The sequence below is a fragment of the Falco peregrinus genome, chromosome 1 (genome assembly GCF_023634155.1).
Source record: "Falco peregrinus isolate bFalPer1 chromosome 1, bFalPer1.pri, whole genome shotgun sequence".
In the NCBI taxonomy this organism is placed as follows: Eukaryota; Metazoa; Chordata; class Aves; order Falconiformes; family Falconidae; genus Falco; species Falco peregrinus.
In genome coordinates, this window is record NC_073721.1 from 31006927 (window position 1) to 31026483 (window position 19557).

General features: G+C 47.5%; 1 protein-coding gene across 3 annotated transcripts in view; it reads right to left on the bottom strand.

Moving 5' to 3' along the window:
• SH3PXD2A (SH3 and PX domains 2A) overlaps nucleotides 1-18267 on the bottom strand; it is a 272105-nt gene extending 253838 nt beyond the window's left edge. For all 3 annotated transcript variants that reach the window (XM_055805638.1, XM_055805632.1, XM_055805652.1), the window contains exon 1: nucleotides 18111-18267. In XM_055805638.1, the coding sequence (XP_055661613.1) occupies nucleotides 18111-18182 (72 nt within the window). In that variant the 5' untranslated portion in view covers nucleotides 18183-18267. The remainder of the gene's footprint in view (nucleotides 1-18110) is intronic.
• Nucleotides 18268-19557: the final 1290 nt, after the last annotated feature.

The window sequence follows — 19557 nt, forward strand, 5'->3', positions numbered from 1 at the left end:
ATGCATTAGTTAATTCATGGCAACTTTGTATAAACCTTGACATGCACTGCAAGTCAATTTGGGTCAGTTTAGCTGCAATGAAAGAAAGTCTGTCCTACGACCTATTTCAGCAGACTGAGTTTGCAGGCAGTGAGCACCCCACTACTCACGCACTGTTACTTATTAAGTTGCAGTAAATCGCCCATGCAATTTAAACTGAGATCAAAGGGAGACCAGATCCCGCCCCTGTAATTCTGGCAATAGCATCTCTTTGCAAGATCAGCGTCGAGCATGTGGAGTCAAAATCACTACTACAGCTCACTGCTCAAGCATGAGGAGCCTCAAGTCCTCTGCCCAGCAAACACCACCCCCACCCCGGACACAAGCAGGAATCCAGATGCCGCAGAGTTAATTGCGAGAGTCAGTTGGGTTTTTTTCTCAGCTGCACACTCCCAGTGCAAGAGAACTAACCTATTGCTGAAAAATCACCTGGGAAAAAAAAAAACCGCAGAGGGAACAGTTTTGTAATAAATGTTCTTAATTTTAACTCCCTTTGTTACTGTAATACTTAAAGAAACAACAAGCCTAGTAAGTACGTTATAGCCAGAGTTACACTGCTGATTGTTAGCAATCCCACCAACCCAATGCCTCCTGCTAATCCCCATCTGCCAACGAGGTAACATGGCCTCAAAAACAGGCCCAGTATCTCTGGCTCGTTATGGTTAATGCTGTCCCACCTTACCTCTTTACACCACGTTTCCATGCCTTCATGGGCACATCTCTGATGTGGCTGCAGAGGGAGCCGGGCATCAGCTGTTTGCCCCAGGTGCTCGTAATCGCATCTGATAGAGCATGGCTCACTTCAGACTGAAAGGTCCCAACTGTGCGACTGCCCAGGAGGTACCTTTCCTTGTCTCCTAACTAGTCAGTTGGGAGCACCGATCCCAGTCCCTCAGGCTAGCAGCTAAAACGATGTGCTCCTTAGGACGCTCAGTAATAACCTAAGAGAGTACTAAGGACAATCATTGTCTTTGCCCCAGAACATATTCACGTAGTTAGAGCAAGGGTGGAAAACCAGGGCCAACCCTGATCCTGGCCAAGACTAGCAGAAAGGACGTTGGGGTGGGCAGCTCAAAAACTCCCAGCACACAAGTACTCACCACCTCCTGAGAAAACAGCCTCAGACAGGCCTCCCAAAACCCCAAATAAACCCCAAATCCACCTGCAGGACCACTCTTTCCTAATTTCATCACTGCTCAGTGACAACAGGCAAATCATGCCAAGTCGTCCATCTTACAGGCAAAAAAAAAACCCCTAAGACAGATCTGTACCATTCCCTTGCAGGGCTGCACAGAGGTTTCACCAGCTGCATACAAGGTTTTCATGAGTCTCAGAGAAGCAGTTAGCTGCAAGCACAACACATCACCACACTCCCACTAGTAGTCAGCCCTAGTTCCTCCCCACCCCCACATTTTTTAGCCTCTCTCCACGTGAACCACTGATGCATCACAAAGGAGCTGTCACCAAACCGCCATTGCTATACCAGCAAAAACATCTCACTCCACCCAGAAAGATCGTTTGCAACCTTCTGGTTTTACCTTTAACAAGTTAAAGACTTTTAAGAGTTTCTCTCTCAATCCCCAACACTGCTACCTATTGCTGACCCCTTCATGGTAAGCACCTACTCCAAGGTGGTTCTGCAGTTTCACTGATGCTTGTGGAGAAGGGCAAAGATAGCAAATATAATTTTAACAAGTGGTCTTTGCACACTTTTCAGCCACTAAAAGTGAGTTTAAGCCTAACAAAGGCAAACCTACTACCAGTTATTACTTTTACCAGTGCTTCTAAAACAGCCCACAAGTCTCAGTGTGAAAACTACTGCCTTAAAATATAAAGGACCGTGTCCTCCTCTTGGGTCTCCCAAAGAAATAAGCCTCTAAGAGTTAAACATCTGAAGGGCAAGCAGGTCTCAGACTGCTTTGAAGAAGCAAGCTGCAGCCATCCCAAAGCCTTAGTTCACTGATAACAAGTCAGTCCTACAACATGTGTAAAAACTGGCTCTGAGCATGCCAGCAAGGACACTGCACAATCTTCTTGTCAGGTCCTGGGAATGTTCCCCAGCAAAGGAGGGTGGAGAGACACCAGCCAGGACAGCTGGCCAAACAGCCAGGGTCAAGGATGGCTTTGGACAAGGAACTCCATTCTTTGGAGCAGAGTCAGCACCCAGCTTTGTAAAGGGATAACTTCAAGAGATGCTGATTTTAATGGCAGCAGATCTATAACTGCACAACTTGGACTCATGGGGATTGAAATCCCAGGGGTTACTATGGCCTCTTCCTTACCCCAAAGATGAATGCCAAAATCATTAAAAAAGAACAGATATGGAAGCTGAAAAGAGAGAGCATTTGTCCGAAGTGTCCCGCCATCAGTTTCAGATCATCAACATCGCAAACCAATCTACAAAGAACCTTGCTGATAATCACAGCTATCTCCACCAATATACATGACGTGGCACATCATTTCTGTGTCTGCCAACACTACAAGCTCCAAATGTGACCCTGGCTCTCTTCCCCACGCACTGAGAAACTCTTGTTATGTTTGGCTCCCGCCCTGTTCTCCCTTCACAAAAACAGCATGCTTCCACAACGTCAATCTGGAATTATTTACTGTTGTTGAAGCTCAGACAGAAACCACAGGCCACCTCTCCTCTCTCTCAAGCGGGACACGCAGAGGTTGCCCAAATGAGAGGGCTTCACCCGAGCACTCTAGCACCCCTGCCAAGCATCTCATCGGGCAAGTCGCTGCCCACTAAAATAATGCCCTTCATCTCTCCCGCTCCCAGCCCGAGACCTGCTGAAAACTAGTTTATCTGTGGTTTCAGAACATTAAATAGACACCATCTGCTTAAAATTACCCTCATTAAAGCTAACGTGGGAACATAATCAGCTGCATTTTCTCTCTTCTGGTTTTGCAAGTGGAGTGTCACTTGCAAGGCTTTGGGACTAGCTCTGAAACTCCCTGAAGGGAAGAGAATGAAGCCATAGAAGAACCATGTTGCTCTCCCACAAGCATCCTCCATGCTGCCACAGCACACTGCTCAGGGACAGGACAGACCCAGAAGCCAGCCTCCTCCAAACCACACCTGATGACATTTGGCAAATCACCCCACTGAGGTCAAACACATTCCCAGGCAGCTGCACCTGGCCCCTGCCAACATGGGCAAGGCTGTACCCAGCAGTGCAAATTAACCCACCGCATGCTTAAAGCCATCCAGACCGATTTGTTGCCAGTGCCTGGGCTAAACAGCTCGCTTGTATCCACCCTGCAGTGACTGTGTGAGAAGTGTGGGGCAGAGAAACCTGTTTGCTCTGCACCTTTGAGGGTGGCCTTTTCTACAACAGGAGGCTACAGCAGCTCAGCAGGATGATGGCTAAGGAGGAATGTGATCACTCCCTACAAAACATCGGAAAGAAGTGGGATGGGAAGTCAAGCCAAACCGAGAGCAAAGAGACCTGTTTACACAAAAGGACAATACTGGTGTGAGAGCAAACAGGATGCTTGTGAATAAGAAGAAAAGTCTACGCTGGACATCATTAACCATCAGAAGTTTGAAGCTTCCAATGAAGCCAATCCAACACCTTGAAGGTTCATATGTAGAAGTGAAATACGCTGGCACATGAACCTAGGTCTGTCCCAGGTTTAAGTTCTACAGTCCCAGCACCCACTCACAGCGCTTTCAGCCATAACAGAAAAACTTTTTCCCACCAGCTCCAATCATCCACTAGCCTGTGACAGCTCTGAGGAGGCACTTCTGCCAGGAGATTAATTAGTGCAAACACAGTGCTCTCACTGTCTGACCTGCCTACCTTGCAAAAAGGTGCTGGTGCACAAAGTGTTGGTGGATCCTTGGATGAAAGGCATTAGATAAGTACAAAGCCTGAATATATATTAATAGTAATATCAGACATGATATCGCTACAAAAATAAATTGCCACTTGACCCAAGGCTGGGAAGCAGAAAGCGATCTGCCAAGGCACAGATGTGTGACACTAGTCCACAAATGTGTGTCAGGATCCAAAAAAAAGTATACAGAGCAGAGGAGGGAGCTGGAAGTGATGATGAGAGGCTCCCTTCCTCACGGCATGCACTGTGCTCCCTAACTTCGTCTGGTCAAGACTCAACGGCTCTCACGAATATCAGTGATACACAGCAAGCCTCAGGAGCCTGAGCTAGCACCATACAGTGAAGGAGTATCTGGGAAAGCATCAGAAGACCCAGGATGGGCCAAAATGGAGTTGTATTCAAGCTCAGCACTCTGTTTTTAGTGAAGCTAGATGGTAACTGCTTAATAGCAACAGAGAGAACACAGTGTGCTTAGTCTTTAGCAATCAGTAAATTAGACTCTCTGACCCAACCACATATCTTGACTGCTGCGTTTAATAGCAGTCAGTTCTATCCCCAGAAACTTGTCAGGTTTGTTGTTTTGTGGTGGTGTTTGTTTTTTTTTAAAAAAAGTATTTTGTACTTTCAGCATTAATATCACTTTTCAGCAAGGTGTTGCAGAGCTTAATTACATAGTGGAGGAAAAAAAAATTTATTCCACCTCACACCCAAGAAAGTCGTAATTCCTGCACCACTGCCAAGAGGCTGAACCTGTTCCTCTGCATCATCTCTCCATGTCAGTACCAGAATTCAGGATCTGCATTCAAAAGAGCATCTCTTTCTCCTCTTTCCTCTATTTCAGCTGATTTGGGATACCATTTCAGACAGGTCTTAGTACAAGGAAGACTGGACTATTGCCAGTTCCAGAAAGACCAACTAGAGCTAGAGATATTTGTTTTAAGCAGATTAGCCCCCAGCCACTGAAGGTAACTTTATAAATCTTTACTTTCATGTCCTACACAGGTACAGCTGGAAATAAATCTAGAAGCAAAACAAGGAACAGTTACAAGAATGTTATAAATGGCTTTATTTTATCTGTGGTGTGTGTTGTTTCTGAAAGTTAAAGAAGTTAATTTATAATGTTAGCAATCTGACAACCAGCTTTTTTAATAGGAATCAGCTATTGTGTTTTGAAACAAACAGGAGCCAGCATGGGTGGGGTATTGCCCCTGGCTATCACTTGGGCTATTATTTTATCAATTAGGAGCAAGTCTGGGCTGCAATTCTCTTCACCTTATTTTGCACACAGGAACTCACGAATCCAAGAGTGTGTCTTCCCTAAAGTCACCAAAAGATGAAGCTTTACAAATGCATCCTTGCTAAATAGATACAGGAACCCCACCTAAAATAAGTAGGTTGGAAAGCGGTAGCCACAATTGCTAGACTCTACACATTTCCCATAAAGCATCCATAGGCTTCTGATGGACACAGAGACCAGAACACAGGCAGCAGTGGAAAGAAAAAGCCTGGGAACACAGATAAAGCCCCAAAGTGAATGGACATTTACTGATGACAGCACTGTGAAGTTGGCTTTGGTGCTTGGCTCCTGGTAAAGCAATGACATAATACTGTGTTTACTAGCAGGGAAATCTGAGGGTTGGAAATGGATCTGTAAAAAAAAAAAAAAACAAAAAACACTGACACTGTTTTTTGACAAGCCAACAGATTAACATCTATTGTCACTGGGGCAAGGCCAAACTTGGCTGGAAAAGGTCCAGGAGTTTGATGTCACCGAGAGGCTTGCAAGGACGTCAGCTAAAGACTGTTCCCATGTCATCTCAGCATTTACTGCTGTAGTACTGCCTAAAGCAAGCTATTAACCATCATCACCTTCTGTTTAACCCTTTCGGTCACAATATGCAGTGAAGACAACATGATGGCCTTTCGGCAACAGGGGTTTGATCCAGATCTGCTACAGCCCATGTTAACCAGATACAGAAGATCGATAAAGGACCAGAAAGGACAGGGTGCTGGCAGATAAAACACACATTCGATCAGGTTCGGACTGTCAGTTCCTGTGCTAGTACTAAAGTCGCTACCTTTCTACAAACAGAAACAGTGGGCACCACCTCCTCATTTGATTCCTTTGTAACTTTTCAAGTCCTCTGTGAAGGCCAGTTGCACCCTCACCCTGGTCTGGGTCAAAGTCTTTATCATAACCCAACCAACACCTCTCACACACAGCAAGATAGCCAAGAAGTTTCAGCTCCAAGGACACCTGAACTCCCGTAAGTGTCAGTGCCTGGTAGTAAAATAATCTCCCTCTACTCATCAGAAGAGTCAGAGCCCTGATGGCTTAGCATCACTATGTGGTAACACGGTTGGCAGACCCCACAAAGCCCTCAGCCCACAGGGAAATCTTTGTGTCACCACTCCTCAGGTGTAAAGGCTGCGTTAAGCAATTATCAGTGCTACACTCAGTCCTTCTACAAAACCTTAAAACTCAGCAGAAGGCCCTGGTAATCGCCCACAAGAGGGTCTCCACCCAATACATTTGGAAGATCACCTAGTACTCCAGGGTTAAGACAACAGGAAATAATCCCATGCTGTGGGCAAGAAAAAGTTTGTCAGAAGAAGGAGGGGAAAACTCAAGTGTATTCTTAGGGTCTGGCCAGGACTGTGGCAGCTCCAATGTGACCTAAAAATTCTTTGCAAACCTCTGCTTTCCACCTCATTTCTTTGACCATGCCTTCTTCTTGGTCAAATGCAGAGCAACACAGAAGCTAAAGCAGAAACAAAGCACATGCAAGCACACACAAAGCCCCCAATTCCTACCAAACACCAGCACACTCTGCCAATACATGAAGAGAAGAATTATGTAAAGCAGGAATCCCAGTGTTCAACCTGGCCAACACCTGGGCGCACAGATACACAGCATCACTCGCAGCTGAAAGGACTGACAGAAAATCCAACACTGCCACAGCCAAGCAATTTAGCCAACACCTTCAGCAGTTAGGCCAAGGGCAATGCCTTGCTCCCATTCCCAGGCTGTATGTCCTCAGATCCTGCTTGCTTGGGCCACAGCCTCCATTCTTTCAGACAAGGAGACTCCCTCCAAGACGTCAGTGCCTCTTGCACACGAGTAAACGCTGTCACTATCCAGTGCCCCTGGTAAACAGCCATCGTTATACAAAAAGCCGCTGGTCCTTATGCCAAGAGGAGAGAGGGAAGTTTAAAGACAAGACGGATGGATGGACTCTCCTGCCCAGATCATGACTACTGCAATCTCCAAAGGTTACTACCCATGACAAATTCACTTAAAATATTTTTAGTTTAAACCAAACTATTTATACTTATCTTGTCCGTGTTAAAGGATGAAATACAAGCCACAGCTGCCCAGCTCAGAAACAAGTGGAAAGCTGCTTCCCCAAAACAGTCCAGCATTTTGACGTAGACTGTTACAATCACACAGACAGCAGCAAAAGATTAAACTGAAAAACCTCTGCTTGAGCAGTAACAGCCGGAAGACTCTTCCATATGCCTGAAGAGTATTTCAGAAGCTGGCTACTGCACTAGATTCCTTTTGAGTAAAGCACCCTGCGTTGTCTTTATAAAACACCTTTTGCTGAAGCATTAGAGGAAAACTTACCTGGATTCAGAGACAGGAAAGAACTTGCAAAAGACATCCAGGGCTTGTAAAACACAGAAGATACAGGATTGCTACTCCTCGGATCACAGAAAACCAGCAGGGACGTTCCTCTAGAATCAGTCACTTTTTACTCCAGTCAACAGCTCTGATCTCTTGCTATTAACAGAAAATCAGCAGCCCTTTTGTTAACAAAAAGAGATTATTACCACAAATGCTGGTTCAGGGATTCTGCCAGTTTCACCTGATATAGATGTATTCATAAAACACTCACACATAGAGCTTCCCTCCTATTCCTGGCTTTCCTCTGCCCTGTCCCAGAAGCCAACACCAAGAGCCAGTTTTAATCCCACTTGGGAAAACGCTGAACTCCAGTCTTTCTTCCTCTGACATGTTTGAGAGATGGGAGGAGAGAGATGCACTGAATCTGCTCTCCATGGCTTTCTTCCAGGAAAATACTTCACATACCCTTGTTTGTTTGTTTTTAAATGCTAAGTGATTTTAATGCCGGTGAAAGTTGCTGGTGTGACAGCCCTGGGAAACTGCAGGCCTCCCGTTTATGCACTAGCAGGGGCTGTGCCAGCTGCCCTGCTTCTGCTGAAGAACAGGAGCTCAGCTGCCTCTTGTAGCATCTATCCCATAAGCACTCCTCTGTTCAGGCTCCTCGAGATGAGGCAGGTGGCAAAGAGTGCCAAATTTTCTGGCAAAGGAAACAGACTGAGCTCAGAGACGGCGCAAAAAGCACTCGCAGGGCAGGGGAATGGAAAAACATTGAAAACTGATTTTTGCTTGGGGTCACAGGGGTCTACTGTGGGCTTGTGCCTGCTGGAAAGAGGAAAATCAGGAAAAGCCTTCTACCCACAAAAAATGCATGTATTAATTTATAAATAATAATAGAACAGCTTGAGCCAAGGAGTAAGAAAATCTCATGGCACGCTGAGGGAACAGTTGAAAACCTCATCTTCACAGCGTTAGGAAAACATTTAGTTAATTCAGAGCTCTCTGTTGCATCAAACTCCCGAGGGTACAAGAATGCCTGGCAAGAAGATCTCACCTCTGCCAGTGAGCTTTTCTGGCAGGGAATACAGAAACACAGGAGAGAGATCAGACAGCAGCAGACAGCAGCCTACTGCCCATGCCTTCCTCCCAGAACGACCATACGCCTTGCTTCCCCTCAAATACCTCCGCAGACCCCGGGACTCCAGGACAGGAAGGAATGCCCTAGAGGAACAGACTTACAGCTGGCAAGCATTGCTGGCACCCTAAACCTACATTTCCTCACAGGGGAATGTAGCTTTTGTATCGTCCCGTTCATTACAGTGCCTGCTGAACGCTGTCAGGGAAGCAGTGGTCCGACTCCCACTTCTGGCTAATGACATGGCCTTGGCATCCTGCAACTGCTGCTCCCAGGGGTGGACCTGCTGGCAGAAGAGCATGACCCAGACTCGGGGGTTTCAAAGCCTATGCTACCCTTAGGTAACACACGCATCTTTACACTTCAGAAAAGGTGAGAGAATCCCGTTGTCTTTTCCACAGAGCACAGAGATCCAGAGAGGTTAAACAAACAATCCAAGGCCGCACCACGAGTAAAGAGGACCCACAAGCTCTTCAACCACACTACACAATGTCTTGTGTGTATCACACTCGACATTAATGTATAAACTTCATAAACCATCCAGAAAGGTTTGAACTAATGTTTGCGTTTGCATGACCTGGGCAGTGGAGAACCACGTTTCCAGTATTTCAGAGGCAGCTATGTGAGACTTCTACAAAGGCAGTGTGGAGGTCCTGTTTAAACACAGCCATGGTTAGCAGAGTTTTGGCATGTTTCTCCCTATGAACATAGATAGGGATGTTTTCCTTGCAAACAAGTTTGCATCAAGCCTATAAAATCATACTGCTGACTGCTGCGAGCGTAGGAGCCTAGTGCATCACCGCATGTAGTTAGTGTGGTTTACAGGGAAAATAAAACACACCCCACTGGTCAGAGAAACAGTGCCAGCAACATATCAAAACATGATTATCGCTACTTAGGTTTCAAACAGTATGTATAGGACCACACATGTACTAATGGACACTTAAAATCTATGAATATTTTATTCCGTCCAATGAGTCAGCCATCACAAACTGAAGCAATTGCATTATAATATTGAACGTTACTACACAGCATTACAGACTTATCGTGAAGCCATGGTACACCCAGAGCCTGCGCTAGAGCAGTCAGTGACTATTAAAACCACTGAAGAATACACTGCAGCATACTAGTGCAGTATGTGGAATACTGATGAAAACACAGACTTGGGGATGTGTACTCTGCCCACAAAAGTAGAATGCTCCCAGCCCAAGGCCTTGATTAGTTGGCTACACATTTGAGTTCCTCTTCCAAAAACTGCAGTAAGGAGTAGCTTTGCCAAAATCAATAGCTCAATAAAACCAAGAAGATAAGCTTTACAATTGTCGCAAAGGTGACCCTAAGCATGAGAGCACCAGTTAACGCCACCACCTTCAAGCACTTACAGATACCACAATGAATACAGTATCTCTCTGCTCAGCCTTCACCCCAGGGCAACTTAAAGTGTTATTACATTATCCTTCTTCATACCTGTTCTTTGCAATGATGCCTAGATGACCACCAGGCAGCTGGAGTTACCATTATGGTGAGAGGATTACCTGTTCAGCTAGCTGGCTCTGTCTCACTGCCCCCACCTGCCTGTATCTGTGTGTCACCACTTGTCTCAACAGCCCAGCACAGAGACCATCTTGCCAGTCTGTCTGACCACGCTTTGGCACAAAAGCATCCTTGCTCTATAACAAAGTTTCTTAAGCACTCCAAAAAAATCCCACACGTATAAATACATCCAATGAGTATACCATATTACTGACATTTAGTGAATGTGAGCTTGAAAGACTGACTAGATTATTATTGCATATTCACCTAGAAGGTGGTGCAAAGAGTGAGCAAGCAAGCTGAAGTGGGAAGGTTCTAACTAGGTTGCAAGACATTACAGATCCTTTCCGATGAAGGAATCCAACCGGTTTCCTTTTGCCTCCCCCCACCCCACCCCAAATGTGATGATGTCCCTGCCTAGCAGAGAGTAACAAAGAGATCCAGAAGGATAGATTTTTGCTTTTATAGTAAAGGTAAAGGGAGATGCACTATATTAAAAAAAACCCAGTAATTACAAACTTCTCAGTAAAACTTTCAATAAAGCCTTTCTCTAGAGGTGTAAGCCAAGGCCCAGGGAAGTTACTGGGAGTTGTTTTTCCGTTCACTTGACTGTATTTGGTTTTGACACTACTTGATTAAACAGCAAACACCAACAATTTCAAACAGTATGCTACTGTGCAGCTCTTCTCCATGTAGTATTTACACAGCATGCTCTGGGCAAAAAGGTGTCAGCTCTAGCTAAAAGAAAGCATTAAGCTTCACAATGCCAAACAACACATGACGCTGCCAGCCCCTTCTAATAATTCTGCTTTTCTACGTGGTTATTGGGGACCAGTTCCCTTTGTGTGAGCAGGCGTGGATGAAGAGGATACGGCATGAAAAACGAAGATCAAAAAAAAAAATAGAAAACCATCTCACATTAGAAGGTCCAGCTGTTTCCTCCCAAATGACTAAATTAGAGAGCTTGTACGTCACCTCCTGCCTCAGGTAGGGTCACATTGAATCCGTCTTCCTGTTTAATCCATACAAAATGGGAAATGGGTTTTGAGGAAGACAATGACAGAATACAAGAGTAGTATTTTTTCAGGCTATACAATTTTATCAGAAAAATTGCAAGACTGCTTTGGAAGCCAAAGAAAAGAATAGAAAATGCTGCCACATGTTCCATGGGTGGCCTTGGGCCAACCACTTCACCTCTCTTTGCCTCATCTTCCCAAGGAGAGTACCAGCACATAGCCCACCTCACAGGGATGGGGGGAGGGCAACACCTTTGAGCTGCCCGTCTCCAAGGGCTGCGTGCACGGGTGGGATGAACAGACAGGCTGCTCTGGGATGCAGGAAGCCTGGGCTCCATTTCCTATTCCATAATTTGCTTCCTTAGGATGCCTGTTCATCCCTCTCTCCGGTCATCCCTTCTGGGAAAAGGGCATGATTTAGTCTCTCCATTCCTCCCCCTTTTAGCTCAAAGGGTTGAGACTGACACAATTTTTACTACAACCCAGCAAGCTGTGTTGCACAAGTGGGCCCCAGCACCCACCCCCCATGCAGGGCTCTTAGGGAGCCAGAGGTCACCTGCAGCTTTGCAGCAGCTGAAAGCATCTATGCTGTCTCTTCAGACAACTTCTTTCTGGAAACCAAGTCCCAGTAAAAGTCAGTAGTGGCATCTTAGTTGCTTTTAAAATGGAATTAGATGGCTTTTAGAGTTGTTGCCCCCAGCTCATGGGCTTGCTAAAAGCTTTTCTCCAACCTTCCTTTTTGCTGCCCTCCCAGCACACTGCAGGCTCAACCAGTACAGGCAGCCTGCTGGGATGTAAAGCCTCCGGCCTTACTTCATTCTACCCTGATAACAACCAACCAGGACAACTACCTTGCCTCTGTTGGTTTTTAATCCATTCCTAAGGCTGGGGACAGCCATTTACTTTGCAAACTGTTGAATTTCGATACTAGTCCCTTGGCTGAATGTTACCAACCCACAGCTCTGCTGGAAGAAAGGACTGTGAGTGCTCCCTAATCTGCTGGGCTACTCACTGCCTGCTGAAGCAGCACTGAGTTACAGAGGCAATAATTGCCAGACACTGCATGATGAAAAGCAGGTAGATGCCTACAGCATCTGAGCTACTTGGCAAGCCTGCTCTGAACAAGTTCAAAGGACTGTGCCTCTCTGGGGCACTTCCTAAGATAAGGCAACAAGGAAAAGACCTCCAAGAGAGAGAATCACACGCAGGTATGGCACTGGAAGGCTAAGAGGATGCTGAGAAAGGGAAGTGAATCTCTCAAGGCAGTGAATAGGAAAAAACTATATGTTATCTTGGCTTCATGAAACAATGGTGCCCAAAAAGTAAAAAAAAAAAAACCAAAAAATACCCAAACACACACAACACAGCATAGAAACTAAAACCTCTGCTGTTAGGGAAGAATTTTACTTCAACAAGCAACCATCGAGAACTGGTTGCAGCGATAAGGAAGAGACAACTTCTCTGAGCACTAATGGGTGCTGGCAGCTTCAGACTAGACAGGTTTGATCTCTGCCTCCCACTGTCCCTGCTCCTCTGGCTATTTGGGAGCAGCGGCAGAGCTGAACTAACCTTCAGACAACTGTCTATTCACAGCTTCCAGGTATTTCAGAAATACTGACGACTTTTCTTCCTGACATGTTTCATCAGACATCAAAAAACAATGAAAATAGTCTGCAAAATCATAAGATTTGCACCTAAAACAGGCAGTGTGGTGAAAATTATCCTTAAAGACATGTGTCTACCCCAGCAGGCTGGTGGTCTACAGACAGAGAAAGCCACTGCAAGGGAGTGGGAATGTTTTACCCCAACCTGCTTTCTCCTGAGCTCTCCTCTGCTCTGCACACAAGGGATCACAGCCACCTTTGACATAACCCTTGCCAATGCACAGAAGTTCAGTTCTGAGGAACGATGAAGTCATGGAGCAGCCTGCTAATTTTCTGGCTCTTTCCCAGCACCCCAGGCAAAGATAATAGCAATAATAATTCGACCAGTGAGTCAAGCTGGATCATGGTCCCTGGAAGGAAAGCCACACAGGGTACCTTCATGGGAGAAACGGGAGAGCAGAAAATGGGTCATAAGTCCTAAACAGGTGCTCCATCTAACACTGCCTTCTGATTCACATCAGGTGCCTCATTGCACTCTACCCACAGGCCACCAGCCATGCGAGCTCCAGGTACGTCACATCCTGTTCTGGCTCAGAGCCTTCAGCTCTGCTAGTTAAAAAAAGGGACAAAAAACAAACAAACAAAAAACAAAAACAAACCAGGCTGAGCCTTTCTTACCCATAAGCTGCTGGTACTCCTAGCACAAGTGGCACATGGAGCTCTTCAACTCAGATGTGCAGGCAGGGCCACACTGGACAACCCATTTGATGACCCAAGCTGGGTGAATCCAGCTCCTTCCCCCATGGTACCAATAAGGGTCCAACACAGGCACAAAGATCCTTGCCACTAAACTCACAGCACATCCAGGGCCTCCCCATCAGTGCGAGTCTTTGTGTAACCAGCAGCTTGCAACAAAGAGAAATAAAGCCACGAAGATGTCGGATCGCATCAGAACAGGGCTTGACAGTGCATGTTTTTTCCTCAAAGCATGCTGACATTTTACAACAGGTCACTTGTGACAAGGACACTCACATTCTCCTTGGAATAGCACCGAAACCCAACACAGCAGCCCTCAATCCCTTACAATTCAGCAATGCCAGCAACCATATCCATACAGCGCAGAGGTTCCTACAAGAGTGATCCTGAGACATTCAGTGATGGCATTGGGAAACAACTACCCTGGGGAAGAACTGGGACAGTACACAGGCATCTCAGAGGAATAAAATCAGCAATGCACCTCACTAACTGGAAAGAAACTGGGCAGCCACTGGTAAAGGAAGAGCATTTTACACTCCCTCCGTGCTGTACAAAGCTGAAAAACACACAAAGTCCAACTACAACAGGAGCAGAGTACCAACGGAAGAGGAAATCTGTACTGATGTATCCATCCCCGCCCTTGGGATAACACAGGCACATTTAGAGACCTCCAAAATGACCTCAAACATATAAACATCTAGTGAGATAATGCACATCAGTAACTACTCAGTCCTCCGCAGAAGAGCAAGTGGTCAGGGAGAGGGGTGGGGGATCCCATTCATTTGGCTTCTAATTCATGTCTGCCATCTCCCAGGTCCTGCAAAGCTGTGAACAGGTGAAGATGCCAGCCCCTTCTCACTTCCCTGAGAGCAGGATCAAGCACATCTGGTAGACAGAGGCTCCCTGCAGGGCTTCTAAAAAGAGTCAGATGTTTTGGTGAAGGGTCAGCTATCTACCCAAAGCTAATCTGGAAGCAGAGAGGGGAGGGGAGGAAGTCTTGTTTAAGCTCCTCAACGGATGGTTAAAGGAGGCAAGCATCAACAGTGGGTCTCTTTAAATAGAGAATGCACTTCTAGTTTGGGATTATTGCATGTTTAATTCAGACAACCCCAACTCCAGACCAAAAGCCAGAGAAGCTACCCCATAAACAGATCAAACTTCAACAACCCAGAGAGGAGACTTTTCAGACTGTAAAACTTAGCAGAGGCCAAAAGGGGATTTGGATTTTGTTACCAGCTTTTTCTCTTCAGAACAATTAACTGACACCTTCAACCATCAACCACAGTGTCCTAACCCACCCAGCTTCACCACAGCACTGCTCAGCCAATGTATAAACCCTGCTGCACCAAGGGTCTTTCCAACAAACCCAGACTTGACCTTCCTGACATTGTTCTTGTTAAAAGCAAAGGGGGAAAGCAAGAAGATTGAACATTTCTGAAGCATTATCAAGCATAAATCAATTTTTAAAAGACCATCAGTATGGAGTAAGAATAGGCAATTAACTTAGAAAGCCAAAAGCTGTAAGAGCAGCAGTATCTTATGTTAAGGATATACCATACAAAAGGCATGTGGTTATTGATCCAAACTTCTGTATATCCTTTCACACACTGCTATCCAGGGCCCCCAGCCAACCAGGTAGTGTCGTGCTACCCAGTTGCTGACAGGAACACAGAGAGAGGCATTGCATATCCCTTGCCTAGCAGCAATTTCCAAGGGAGGGAGAGTGCTGGCTGAGTTCCTATCAAATAGCACTGGATCCAAGATTTTAATCTCTTCTCATTTGAAAAGCCCTGCATATGTTCCAGTAAGGTATTAATCTCTTCAGAAGTTTCACACGCAGGGATCATAGCAGAGGATTTATGTGCAAAGCCACCATTTTTTTTTTTTTTTTTTTTTTTTTTTACACTTTCTGGAGTCAAGGCCACAAGAGCTATACTTGTATCGTGAACGACATCTGCTCCAGGGAAGGATTCTTGGCATCAAGGCCAAGCAGTGCAGGGGCTTATGTGCTACTCGCATTTAGCCCTCTCCACATGCTCACAATGCCTAAGCCTTGCCTTCATCTCTCCAGGCACCACCATGGCCCTGAAAGATCACAATTAAAAGGAAAGGGAGTCACATTAACACACCTGCAACTATGTCACCATTCACCAGAGAAACACATCATTAATCTGATGCCAAGGCACAAGTCACATGACCTTAAGGCATGGCATGAAGGTGTTTACGGATGCTTGAGGTAGAAAGGCTTTTTGATATTACAAAGCCACATAAGGCATACAGGACCAAGCTTTACGCTCTCTGAACTATCCACAGGTAATGGAGAGAACTAAATCCCAAGTCACATTTAAATTCATTTGAGAAGAAAGCAGTTGTTTCATGTTAAGGAAAAGAGCACAGAACCAAACTAATCGCAATCAATGGATCAGATGCAGAGAATTAAATTCTTTGACAGTGCAGGTTCACTTTCAGTGAGTTACTAAGGCTGCAGCACATGCATCTGCAGCAAACTGCGATCTAGGAAATGGAGTCCAAGACTTTCAGACCTGTGGGCCAATTCACTCATCAAAAAGAAAGAGATTCACAAGGACATGGATGACTATTATTTTTAACTGAAGTACTCCAATGCTTGTTTCTGAACCAAGACCCTATTTGTGCTGAATACCCTTCAGCCAGAGATTGAGAGTAAGTGGGACAAAAGGCAGATGGAGCACCGGTCACTCAAACCACCATTTAGTTTGTGACTTTTCTGGCCAAGAACCAGACATACAGGGATGTGGAACTGTTGTGCAAAACACAAGATTAGAAAAGGTGTACGGAGAGCAAAGTAAAGGGGAAGAACCAGATTTGCCACTAGAAACATTAAAGACAGCTTCCTGGAACAGCTTAAGTTACTGTTATTAAAATGCAATGACTATGATCATCAAGGAAATACAAATTTGCTTCTACAAGCAAACGGGAAATATTGTTTTTCAAAACTGTAAATACAGGATTTAAAACCTTGTTTTCTGGTTATTTTCCAAATAAGAAATTAACAACATCGATTTCTCTTGGCAACCAGGAAGGTATTGTTACCAGGTCTTTTGTATATCTTTGTGCCTAGCAGATGTACTTTTCTGATGCTCAATTGCCGCCACCTTTCAGGTGAGATAATAGCCTGCAGCCCTGTCAGCCACAATTCACAGCAGCAGCTTGTAAAAGCTCAAGTAGCCTTTCCCACCCGAAAGTGGTAAATGAGTAATTGACTGAACGCACAGGTCCAGCTGGCAGCCCGAGAGAACACGAGACCTAATACATCCACTCCTATGAACTGGGCACAAGATGCTTAATTCCACGGTAGATGAGAGCTTCAGCTTTACATCTACAAACCAGCATCTCTCAGCAACATAGTGCCCTCTAGCCTTAAGCTAGGTTATGGTTTAAGCCTTAGAGGAAAAAGCTCGGTGATATGAAATACTAATACAAAGCTTTATGTCCGATCTTTGGCCTTACCTTTCAAACAACCCACCCAAATGCCGACCAGCTCTGAAAAAAACCTGGAAGACGTGCAATGCCAGGAAACGCAGTACACTCAGAGCGATTTCACACCAGGCACAACACCTCCTCTGATTCCAAAGCAATACCAAAGCCGGATGCTTTATCTTCTCTATATGCAAGGTCCACCCTCCTCTGTATCAAAAATACGGGTTGTAATTGAAAGAAAGAGTTAAGGATTTGGTGCAACTCAACCCCTGAAACAGCCAGAGGGAGAAGAAAAGATGCCTTCTCTACTTATGTGGATAGGCAAAAGCTGCTCCACCATAGGCTGCAAACTTCGGCAGGCAAAGACACTTCCACAGGACACCCTGCAATACTGGAGTCTGGAAAGGCTGTTAGAAGTCCTCCTGTGATGCTGCGCTATTGGCAGGAAGGTGTGAAAGGAGGAAGGTGAAAAAGAGATGAAAGGGTTGCCAGACGCCGAGTCTACTTTGATAACCATGCAAACCAGCTCCCCCCACCTCAAAAAAAAAAAAAAAGTTCTTGATGTAACTCATGGGAGAACAGGAGCGACGATGCATTCAGCAGCCCTGGTCTGACCCAGCAAGCTGCAGCGGCTGCTCCGCTCCCCGCCGGGCACCCCGCAGCGCCCGTGCCGGGATGGAGACAGACCGGGCAGCCGAGAGTCCCGTGCTTGGCATCTCGCTGAGCAAAGAGGGAAGATCCACCGTCAGAAGGAAAGGAAACTTCAACACGATAACGTATCAGGGAAAAAAAAATAAAAAATTAAAAAGCCAACGGCCCAACGGGAGAAGGAAGGGCGAAGAGAAGGAGCCGCGCTCCCGCAGCAGCTACCTGTCCGCACGGCTGCCGGAGCCCGCGGGCGCCTCACCTGCCTCCCCCGCAGGGGCCGGCCCGGGCCAGCGGGGCCTGCCCGCGGTCAGGGGGGCTCGGCGCCCCGCGGCAGCACCCCCCGCCCGGCGGGGCACCCCCGCGCCCGGCCCCGGCCCGGCCCGCCGCCCCCCGTCGGCAGCAGCCCGCCCCGCGGCGGGCCGGGGGCTCGGCCGGGCGCCGCCGCCACTTACGTAGTGCTTCGAGGGGTTCCTGCGCTTCTCCACGTCCACCACATTGGCGTCCAGCACGCTGTAGGAGAGCATCTCGGCGCAGCCCGCGGCGGGGCTCCGCCGCTCCCTCCCGGCGCTGGCAGCACCCTCCGCCGCGCTGCCCGCCGCGGCGATGCCGGCCGGCACGGCGGGCGGGAGCAGGCAGGGAGGATGCCCCGGTGCCGGCTCCGCCCCGTGCGGCGGCGGCGGCCGCTCCCCCCTGGCGGCGGCCCGGCCCCGCGCCCCGCCGCTGCCTCAGGCTGCGCGGCCAGTGCGGCGGCGGCGGCGGCGGGAGGGGCGAGGCCCGGCCGCAGGCCCCGCCCCGGGGGCGCCGGCGGGACGGGACGGGGGCTGGGGGGGCCGGGAGCCACGGCCGTGTGGGGGGGGGGGGGCGCGGCCTGCCCCCGCCCCGGGACCCCTGCGCCCCGAGGGGCGGCGGCGGGAAGGCCGGGGGACCCTCGCCCTCTCCCTCCCGGCCTCGGCCCGGGGCCGCTGAGACACCGCGTCCCGGCCTCAGGGAGACCCCGGGGGCCGCCCGAGGCCGAGGCGGGGCGGCTGCCCCCGGGGCCCTATAGAAGACGACCGAAACCCCCTCCCCGAGGCCAGGCAGGGTCCCGCCGTGTGGCCGCAGGCTCCAGGGGAGCTCGGGGCCGGCCACCCTCGGGCAGTGCCTGGCAGGGGAGCACAGCATGTCCGGGGGTCACAGGGACTCTCAGGTGGCCTCTCTGAGCTGGCCTTTGTACGTGCACACATCCATAAACGAGCAGCATCCTCCCAGTCACACCCCAAGAAGCGCCTGCCCTAGAAGTTCCAAGGTTTTTCTTTGTTGGGTTTGGGTTTCTTTCTCAATAATGCATCATGACTTTCTTTGCATATGATTATTTGAAAGTTACATAAGAAATGGAAACTTACGCGTGATCTTCCAGCCCTCGGCTCGTTTCATGACATTAGCTATTCACCAAATTAACTGAAGTCACTAAGATCTCTCATTCTTCTGAAGCCTCTCCAGCCACAGTCCATATGGATTTTCCAGCAAGCTTCCCAAGTGCTGCAAGCCCAGGGGCACAGAAAGGTCCCTGTTTCTTGCAAAAAAAGCCCCATATTGACAGTGAGAGCGGTCAATCTCCATGGCATTTCATCGTATCTGCTATAGGCACAGTTTCTGAATCGCAACTCTTACAAGCGTTATTAGGCCTGCAACCAACGATCGTGAGATAGACACCAGAGTCTCAGAGCCTCAGACGCTTGAGCTTGAAGGCTGACATTTGAAAGCAGTTGGCATCAAACCACAGCTGGTTTCCACAAGCAGCTTAAAAACAGAAGGAAAACCAAGAGCAGCACCATCAGCACTACCTGCTGCATAATGTCAGGAAAAGATGCTGTGAGTCAGCCTTCTCCCTCCTCAACTACTACACACTGTTTACCAAAA